This window comes from Panthera uncia, unplaced genomic scaffold (assembly GCF_023721935.1).
Source record: "Panthera uncia isolate 11264 unplaced genomic scaffold, Puncia_PCG_1.0 HiC_scaffold_1519, whole genome shotgun sequence".
NCBI classification, from domain to species: Eukaryota; Metazoa; Chordata; class Mammalia; order Carnivora; family Felidae; genus Panthera; species Panthera uncia.
Genome location: NW_026058161.1, coordinates 1 through 10,220, shown reverse-complemented (window position 1 = coordinate 10,220; position 10,220 = coordinate 1). Strand labels below are relative to the sequence as shown.

Below are 10,220 nucleotides of genomic sequence, written 5' to 3'. Positions count from 1 at the left end.
AGATGCTGGTTACTTAGGATGGAGAGATGATGTGCAAGCTTGCTTCCGTCTATAACGGGGTCTTGGTGCTAAAACGGTTATATATGTAGACAGTGATTTAAAACCCCGGACTCAGGGGTTAAAGCGATCCACATTGGAATCCACTGGTTTATCTTGAGACTGTTTGACCTTGGGCTCGTTTCTCTTTCCTAGATCTGTCACATGGGAACGATAATCAGCACTTTTCTCAGGTGGGAAGCGCCTGCTAGGAGCTACAGCAGTTATGGCCCCTGGTGGTGGTGGGAAGTGTACTATTGTCCCATTTCACAGCTGCGGGCGCAAAAGGGTCAGAATCAAAAACCCAGGTCGTCCCCGCCTGAGTCAGGGTCTCGGTTTCCCGGCCGGCAGGGAAGAGTCCGCAGACACCGGCTGGTCTTGTGTTCACCTGGAGCGCCTGCGTGCCGCGCGCCCCCGCCGGGAGGATCGCGCGCCCGGCCCCGGTGGGCGCGCACGCGTGTCCCGGCGGTTGCCTAGCAACCGGCCAGGCGAGGCGGCCGCGCGGGCATGGAGACGCCCGGCGGGACCGTGAGCGCCGCGGTCCGGGAGCACCTGAGGCAGTTGTGTCTTCGCGACTTCCCGTGCGGCACCGGCAGCTGGGTGCGGGCGCCGGCGGGGGCGGCCGGAGGAGGGACGCGGGGATCTGCGGCGCCGAGGGGCCCGGGCCGCCGGCACAGGCTTTGGCGGATCCGGAGAAGCCTGAGGGGAGGTTTGGATCTGGGCGTTTAGGGAGCGTCCTGAGCTGGGGTGGGGGCTGGGACGCCGCAGGGGCCGATGGGAGAGCTCTCCCCCCCCCCCCACTCTCCCCCACCCCGCGGGCCTGACCCGCAGAGGAGGGCGGGACCCCGCCTAGACCTGAGCCCGGCGGGCTGACCGGGGAGGGGGAGGGGGGTAGGGCTTCTCTGTTAGAAACACCAGGCTCCCTTTGAGTTGGAAAGTTTTTGCCTGGGCCCAGAGCTTCTCAACCCTCAGGTGCCCCAGGGCGCAGAAGGCGTGGTCCTGAGCAGGCCCGGTTCTGCTGCCTCCAGAGGCCGGTGGGTCTGGGGGAGAAGCGGCTCCCTCCCTCCTCTCCTGGCTCCTTGTCTCTGAGGCCGGAAACACTTCCCTTCTAAAGCTTCTCCCTGGGGTGCAAGTCGTGGCTCTTGCCGGCCGGAGCGGGTGCGTCTGCCCGCACCCCACCCCCATCAGCTAGTGCTCCTGGTGGGGATGAGGAGCAGGCCATTGAGAACCTGCAGCCCCCAGGATGTGCCCTGGAATATCTTGAGGGTCTGGAATGTTCCCCTCCTGCTTGCTGGGAAGCTGAGGCCCGCCACACTGGTAGGGGCTAAGGGGAGGTCTGTGTGCCCATTTTCAGAGAGGAGAAAACCAAGGCACCGATCAAGGAACTAATGGATTTGTCTCCTCAACAAACACTGTTGAGTGTCTACTGTGCAAGGCGCTGTTGGGTTTCACCGATGTCTCCAGGAGTTCTCCTGGGGGAAGGGCTGGGAGAAAGTCAGCTCTGGGACCCGACCTTTCCCCGTCCGCTGTGGCCTCTAAATTCTGAATTCACCTTTTCAGCCACGGTACTTCTTCCTCGAAAGCCATTCCTTGGTTAATACATCCCCCAGATTGCCTTTTGCGCCTCTAGCTTTTAGTACATAAATCCTTCTTAACTGTTAGGTTGCTTTCACCTGCTTCTTCAGGGTTCCCAGCTCGAGTAAATTCCTAAAGGCAGGAATGCAGTTCTTTGTAGTTCTATCCATGGCTGATGATCAGTCGGAGGTATTGATTACTCACTGCTTAAACTTCTAAACTCTTGATCCCTGACGGTCCTATCTTACCATCTACTCTTTTGGGGGAGTCTCGAATCCTTGAGAGGGCTGAGTCACGAGTAGCGAACTTCTCCACCTCCACCGCTGCAGAATAAGTCACGTTTTCTTCCTCGAACTTGGCGAACATGGAGGGAGCTGATCCCCAGAGACGAGGAGGCCGTGAGCCCCGGGGAGGAGACGGTGGAGGCCCTGTTGGGCCTGGTCCGCAGCCCCCACTCCCCCTGGGCTCTGCTGGAGGGCTCCAGTGCAGAGGACCGTTTTCTGAGAGAACTGGCCATCCAGAATCCCCTGATGCTCAAGGACACCTTCTTCTACTCCTACTTCAGGTCCCTACGAGTGGTGGACAAGCAGGTGAGTGCCAGAAGTTGATGTCAAGGAGGCCATGCCCCTTAAAGAGCTTAGTGGTGAGACCTAGGTGGTGAGTAGAAGGAAGGATGCGGAGGTAGCTCGGGCCTAATTAACTTCACCAGCGCCTCCACCTGCCAGGGCCAGCTGCTCCTTTTTTTCGTGTCTTTTTCCCCCCCCCCCCCCCCCCCCGCCCCCCGGGGAATCCAGGTGTGTTTTCTACAGCTGACTTCTGACTTGGGGCTCCTGGGTCCTCGGAGAGACCTTTGAAGTGTCTGTGTCGGTTTTACTTAATTTAAACTGTGGGGGCCCGGGGTTGGGGAGGGTTGGCATGGTACTGTATTAATTTCTGTTACTGAGAAGCCTTCTTTGCCTCTACCGATAACAGAGCCCCAATCTGCAAACTCAGCCTCCCTACATTGGCTTCCCCTTTCCCAGAGAAACTGTGGATCTACACAGTACCAGGTGGGAGGGGCGGGAACAACTCCTGTCAGTTTTCCTGGGACTTTCGGGCATCAGCGCTGAAAGTGTCCCGGGAACGCCTCGATCCTGGGCACACTGGCACAGTCGCCAGGAAGGGCCCTGATGCCTTTGAGGCCACAGAGAACTGAAGGTTCACAGATAGGCCTCTGAACTTCCGGTCTGATCCTGCGGTGTGTAAACTCGTGATTCCTTAAGGCCTCAGGGGTAGACAGCACAGAACATGGGATCCCTGCCCTTGGGAGCACACAGTCCCAACTGGGGACACGGGACACTGGGCTGGTAGCTGTACAGCGCCTCGGGGGAGTGAGGCGGGGGCTGAGAGGTCACTGCGGAGGCGGAGCCCTGGGATCCTGGTGGAATGTGCAGGAGAGGCTGTAAGAGGGTCGGTAGGGGAGACGAAAGGGGTTGGTGTGTTCGAGGTGACTCCCTCAGGAGGCAAGTGGCCTCCTGTCGGTGGCCTCCCGCGGACCCTGTTTCTGCTCCAAAGCTGCCTCACCCGCAAGAGCGCTCAACTTCCTTTCCTTCCCTTCCAGGTGAGCTTGGTGGATAAAGACCTCCTGAAATTTCTAAATCTTGAAGAGTTGGTACTGAGTGCTAATCAAATCCAGGAGATCGAGGCTGTCAACCTGCCCCCAACTCTCAAGGTAAAAGAGCTCAGACTCCATTTAGGGTCTTCGAGTTGGCTCTGCCCAGAGGCCCTGCCCCTGCCCTCCCCACAGAAGGTTTGGCCAGTGTGGCTGGATGCCAAGGACCGGCCCCAGGCTTTGGAGAGGGAGGCCAGGTTCCGAAAAAGTAGAATCTCCATAGGACCCTGCCGTTCCGTGTCTGGGTGTACGCCCCAGAGAAGTGAAGGCAGGGACTGAGATTCTTGCTGGCCCGTGTTCACGGCAGCACTCCTCACGACAGCTGAAAGGTGGAGACAACCCAGATGTCCAGCAGCCGAGAAAGGGCAAACAAAATGTGGTCCCTCCACGTGGTGGGATATTCTTCAGTCATAAACAGGAACGATTCGTGCTGGGACATGGACGAACCTTGAACACGTGATGCTGAGAACAAGAGTCCCGACACGAGAGGTCACATGTTAGCTGATTCCGCTTGCGTGAAATATCTAGAAGAGGCAATTCCACGGAGACAGGGAGTAGATTAGAGGTTACTGGGGCAGGGGTGAGGGCGATGTGGAGTTGTTGCTTAATGGGGTACAGTCTGTCTGGGGTGATGAAAAATTTCAGAAGTAGGTAGCGGTGACAGCTGCACTACAATGTGAGTGAACTTAATGCCACTGAATTGTACACTTAAAAGTAGGTAAAATGGGGGCGCCTGGGTGGCTCAGTCGTTTGAGCCTCCTGACTCTTGATCTCAGCTCAGGTCATGATCCCAGGGTTGAGGGATCTAGCCCCGTGTTGGGCTCCATGCTGAACTTGGAGCCTGCTGAAGATTCTCTCCCTCTCTCTCTCTCTCTCTCCCTTTCTCCCTCTCTCTCTATCCCTCCCCCCACCCCCTCCCCTGCTCATGTGCACAGTCTCTAAAATAAAAAAATAAAGAAAAAAGAAAAATAGGTAACATGACAAATTATGTATATTTTGCCACCATAAAAATAATCATTTAAAAAGAAACCAGGAGCACCAGAATGGCTCAGTCAGTTAAACGTCCAACTCTTGATTTTGTCTCAGGTCATGATCTCACGGTCATGAGATCAAGCCCCCCATCAGGCTGTGCGCTAAGCGTGGAGCCTGCTCGAGATTGTCTCTCCCTCTCTCTCTGCCCCTCCCGAGGTCATGCACAGGTCATGCTCTCTAAATAAATAAATAAATAAATAAATAAATAAATAAATAAATGCTATTCCAGGCTTAAGTTTTTATTTTTATTTATTTTGAGATAGAGAATGAGCAGGGGAGGGGCAGAGAGAGAGGGAAACAGAATCCCAAGTGGGCTCTGTGCTGTCAGTGCAGAGCCCGATGCGGGGCTTGAACTCACAAACTGTGAGATCATGGCCTCAGCTGAAACCGAGTTGGATGCTTAGCTGACTGAGCCACCCAGGTTCCCCCAAGTGCTCTCCATTTTAAATTAAATGTGGAAATTAGTAGATGTAGTGGCAAAAGGGACTCAGAAATATGGCTCAGTGCCAGGCTTCGGAAGAACCCAGGTGAGACCTTGGAGCAGAAGTGCAAGAATGCTCTGTTCTCCTCAAGTCCATCCCTTACTCCAGCCAGGGGCCCTTTAGCTTTCCCAGTGACAGGTTGCTGTGGGTTGAGCAATTGCCAAAATGCTATGTTACCCCCCGTCCTGTGCCAAATTTTAAAGTTTTCTTCACAAAAGGAAAAGGAAGTTTCCAACACCTGCTATAGAAATATTATTCCATATTAAACAAAAATTAATGTTCATTTATTTTTGAGAGAGACCGCACAAGAGGGGGAGGGGCAGAGAAAGAGGGAGACACAGAATCCAAAGCAGGCTCCAGGCTCTGAGCGGTCAGCACAGAGCCCCACGCGGGGCTGGAACTCAGTAACCGTGAGATCATGACCTGAGCTGAAGTCGGACGCTCAACGGACCCAGCCACCAGGTGCCCCTTTTTTCCCCTATTTTAAAATGAGTCCGGATGGACACCGGGTGGCCTGGCTTGAATGCTTCGCAGTCCTCCCCGTTTCTCAGGGAGGAGGGAGGGAGGAGGAGGGACAGCGGGAGGGAGGGAGAAGGGAAGGAAGGATGGAGGGACTGGGGCTCACAGGCACCATTCTTTCTGCCTCTCTCAGGTGCTGGAGCTCTATGGCAACGAGATCCGCAGCATGGAGTGTCTGTGCGCTGCCCCGCCCCCGCGACTCCAGCACTTGGGGTTGGGTCACAACAAGCTTCTGGGCCCCCTGGAAAGTCTCTATGTCACCTCCAACCACTGGTAACTCCAGAGTCCCAGACAGAGAGAGAGAGAGAGAAAGAGAGAGAGAGAAGGGCTTAGTGTTAGGTTTGGATGATTGCACCCTGGTACCTTGATGGACTCTGCTTTGCTCTCTTTTCTTTCTTTTTTTTTTTTTTTCTTGTCTTCCCTTCCCTTCCCTTTCCTCCCCTTCCCTTTTTAGCTTTGCTCTTTTATTTTCTTTTTTAACTTTGCTCTTTTCTATAATAACTGCTGGTTGGCTGCCAGCTCCAGTCCTAGGATTTATTTCTCTAACTAAATAAGCAAACATTTCCACCGAAGCCCAGGGAAGGATTACAAATAGCAGGAAGCAAAAGCAAACCTTTTGCTATGATGCTTTTAGAGCAGGGTTTCTTGACTTGGGCACTGCCAGCACTGGAGTGGGAACCTGTCGGTGGTGGGGCTGTCTTGCGCACACAGGAAGTTGAGCGGCACCCCTGGCCTCCACCCACTAGATGCCAGTAGCACCCCTGCCCCAGTTGTAACCACCAAAGTGTTTGTAGATAGTGCCCAGTGCGTGCCGTGCAAAATCGCCCCCAGCTGCCCTACAGACCACTCCTGCCGTGACTTGTCTCCTTGGGGAGTGAGCGGTGGGAGACAAGACCCTGGGTCTGAGGACTCTGCGGGGACCCGAGGCGACCTGTGAAAGGCCGTCAGAGGAAGCTTTCGGGGTGTGCTGTGAGGATTCCCAGGGTTTCAGCGTCCTGGGCAGCCATGGGCTTAGGTTCACAGCCCGGAAGGGGCAGAGGACGTAGGCCAGCATCACTTCCCTGCTTTTCTAGGTAACCTGGAGAACGATCTCAGGTGGCCCAACTGTACGTGCTCTTGGAACGTGCCCGACTCTGGCCATAGTTTCCTTCTTCCTCCTCTCTCTCCCACTCTTGCCAAGCTCTCTCTACACAGTCTTGGCCGCGTGTGCTTCTGCACCTCTTTCTTCCAGTGACGGCGGCTGCCGGGAGGGAGGCGTACATGTTAGACTTCTGTGATGGCTGATTTCAGACCGTGGACAGGGTACCGGGTGTTCTGATTTTTTTAATTTGGAAAACATACTTATTCTAAACATAGGTAACCTGCTTAATGCCAAGTGTGGCTTTCATAAAAACATGTATGTGAAACCTTTGATTTTCACTGCTTTGAAATTAAACGGAGGGCCCCCTTTTCGTGGACCGATTTTGCTGATGTGTTCTCAGTCTTCTTGAAGAAGGCTGACACGGGATACGGTCCGTGTGCTGGTCCCCATGAAATGTTCTCGGGTATTTCCCGTTGACTGGCTAGCCAACATCACGGGCGGGACAGGCTGCCAAAGGAGAGCAGAAGGGGGGGGACGTGGCTGAGCTCGGCCAGCTGGAGGCCCGGGGTACAGCAAAGTGCTGATGAGGCGCCCCTCGAGCTTCTCTCGCGGCTGCTCTCAGAGCTGAAACCAGTTTGCTTTCTAGTGTTCGCATCGGGGAACCACCCCTGCCCCCTGTGCGGCCCTCTTCTCCAGACTGGCATGCAGGGTGCCTCCTTTGTCCTCACTGGCATGTTCGTCACTCGTGTGCCCCGAGAAAGGAATCACGTGGCTTCCTGTGACCATGAGCCAGCCGGGCTTTGGAGGGCATCCTCCGGCTTCTAACCCCCTCAAGTTTCAGGCACCCTCATCCCAGATCCCCATATCCACCTCCCTCTCTTACCCCTACTCACCGCCCCTCCCCATGAGGCTTCCATCCGTCTTCCTTGCCAGTCTGTCCGTCTTTGTTGAGAACCTTCTAGTGGCACAACACTGTGTCAGGATCTGTGGGAGGGACCAAGAAGAAAAGACCGGTGTAAATGGAAGTCAGTGGAGGCGGGATGTGACGAGGGCCATCTCTGTGTCGCAGCGAGGATGGCAGTGTCGGGGGGGGGGGGGGGCAGTAGAACCAAGAAGCGCTTCCCAACAGGGTGGCTAACTTGAGTCAAGGGCGCCTGACTTGGGAGTCGAGGGTGGGCGGAAATTCCTAACCTGCCCTCAGCACAGGCCTTCTGTCTGTTCTGGATGCGGGGTGCCGGCGGGTGTTGAGCAGGGCAGGCCGGGCACACGTCCCCATCCCTTCGCTCACCCTGCCTCTGGACCCCCGGATGGTCCTGCTTCCCTTCTAGGCCCAACCTCGTCTCTCTGGACCTGAGCTTCAACGACCTGACGGACCTGCAGGGCATGATGGCCAGCCTCAGCACCCTCAGCCGCCTGAGGCTGCTGGTGCTTCAGGGGAACCCGCTGGCCCTGCTGCCCTACTACCGAGGCTTCACCATTGACAGCCTGTCCCAGCTCTGCGTGCTGGACGACATCACCGTGTCTCCCAGCGAGAAGCATCAGTTCCGGGGGCTCGGCCGCAGTGGGGGTGAGGGAGCTGATGTGCCCAGTGGGGAGGGGCCGGCATCTGACACCTCGAGCCTCTGCTGCCACCATCGAACTAGTGGCCTGTCCCTGCAGCTCCCCAGTTGACCCACACCCTAATCAGGCGTAGCTCACCTTCTCGGTCCGAGTTCTGTCCCAGACTTTTGATTCCTGTGATTGGGATTTGGGGACAGAAGCAGTAAGGAGGCAAACAGGAAACATTCTTTAAATCAACTTCTTTACTTTTGTGGCGGTTTGAGATCACCCCCTTGTGGCCCATGCCACAAGCTGCATCAGAGGTTGCTCAAGGTCAAGATGGTGATAATAGCTACGCCTACTGTGAGCCAGGCTCCTACTGTGAGCCAGGCTCGTGCTAAGATAACATGTACTCTTCATCTGTAACCATCCTGTAAAGCAGCTACTACCGTTCCCATTATACAGACCCAGAAAACAAGGCTTAAGGGGGGTGTCTTAGCAAAAAGGGACTTACCCCCAAACCGCTGTTGGAACTTGGCCGAACTGGGATTTGAACCCAAGTCTGCAAACTCTGAGGCTCCCCACTGAGTGGAGAGAAGGCAAGAATCCGGCTCCCCTGCCGTCCCCCTCACTCCTACCCATTCTCCCTTGCAGACCTCTTGGCACGTCAGGCACAGCTCGTGGTGACCATTGGAAATGTCAAGGGGGTTCAGGACACCTCTGTCTTAGACCCGGAACCAGGGCCCCAAGGCCCTTTTATCACTTACAGCTATTATGTGACCTACGATTTTGTAGAAGAGGAAGAAGGAGAAGAAAGTGAATATGGTGGTGTCCTGGCAGAGGTGTGTGATCCGGGGGCTCTTGCCCCCCTCCCCCCCCGGAACTGGGGGTGGGGGGGGGAGGGAGGGCTGGGCTGCACTGGGGTCCGCAGGGTGTCCTGCGCAGGCCGAACAGCTTCTCAGCTTCTTGGGGCCCAGGAAACCCCTTCACAGGGAGCTTTCTGATTCACACCCTCCTCCGAGAAGGGAAGAGGCTCGTTCAGCCCCTTTCTCGAACCTCCTTTCTTTCACCTCCTTCCTTTGCCCTTGAATATGAGCCAACGGCCTCACAAGGAAACAGCGTTTACAACCAGGTTGGTTGCTCCCCGGGCATACTTCTCCCCTACTGCATCACCCTTCCCTTCGGAAGCAGACCTCAGGGTGTCATTCGGCCAGGAGCAACGGAGGTCACCCCAGCTTCTGCAGAAATTGTTACTCTTCTTACCCCTAAGGCAGTTCTCTGAGAAGGGGCATTAAAAAAACCTTCCTGCCCCAGTCTGTGTGTTCGCTGGCTCCGCAAGTTCACCGTGGCGCGGACACCTGTTCCCGCGGACACCCGTTCACGCACACGCGCGCTGCGCGCCCTGAGAACCCTGAACACCGCGGCCGGGCGGGGGTGTGGTCTCTCCCGCAGATCGTCATGCCCTCGCCCAGCGCCGAACAGCTGTCCGAGGACATTCCGGAGGACGTTCCCGAAGAGGTCTTCGAAGAGCACGAGGACTCTGCGGAGTCCGGGCTGTCCGCCCAGTCGGAAGAGCGCGAGGATTCGCTCGTGTCGGGCGGGTCGGCGCCCTTGCCCGGGGTGGCCGACTCCGCGGAAGAGCTGGCCGAGCTGCGGCCGCGAAGAGACCCCCGGCTCTGCCCCTCCCCAGGGTGAGGACGGAGACCCTGCCCTGCGGGAGCCCCTTCCTCGTCCAACAGCAGGGCACCCCCCCCCCACCCTGCCCGCCGCCCCCGGGCCGCGCGGGACGGGCCCGAGGCCGCGCTCCCGGCTGTGCGGGTGCGGCCGCGTCGGTGTCCGGCACTCCGAGCCCCACCCCCCGCGCTTCCTTCCCTCCGCCCGGCAGGGCTGCATCGCCTTTCCGCCGCCAGGAGTCCCGCCGCCAGGTGTCGCGCACGCGGGCATTTCTTAGTCACCCGAGAGGACAGCACTTTCCGTTTTAGCCCTCAGAGTTGAGAATCTTTTCAGTTTAACTTCTTGATACGTGGAACGTATCCTGGCGTCCGACCCCTGGTGTGGATCTTGCAGCCTGAGCAGCAGGCTCTTCCTTACCCTCCTGAGGCCCCTCTGGCCTCACAGCCCCCACAGGTGTTGTCTTATCTGATGAAGAACCTTTTGATGAAGAATTTTTAGGGTCACTTCTCATTAGATATTGAAGCTCTATTAACTGATTTTTGTAACTAATTTCAAAACATTGAGCCTGATTTGGGTTTATTTAATAATAATAATAATAATAATAATTGCTATTATTATGCCAACATGGGCT

The 10,220-nt window shown here is 56.3% G+C and overlaps 1 protein-coding gene across 1 annotated transcript; it reads left to right on the top strand.

Moving 5' to 3' along the window:
* Positions 1-529: 529 nt before the first annotated feature.
* On the top strand, positions 530-9,606 carry LOC125917135 (leucine-rich repeat-containing protein 43-like; the record flags this gene model as incomplete). Its single annotated transcript, XM_049623400.1, has 7 exons — positions 530-636; positions 1,941-2,201; positions 3,212-3,322; positions 5,429-5,568; positions 7,705-7,943; positions 8,570-8,757; positions 9,368-9,606. Coding segments are annotated over exons 1-7 (1,271 nt in total), but the record flags the coding sequence as incomplete, so codon positions are not given.
* Positions 9,607-10,220: the final 614 nt, after the last annotated feature.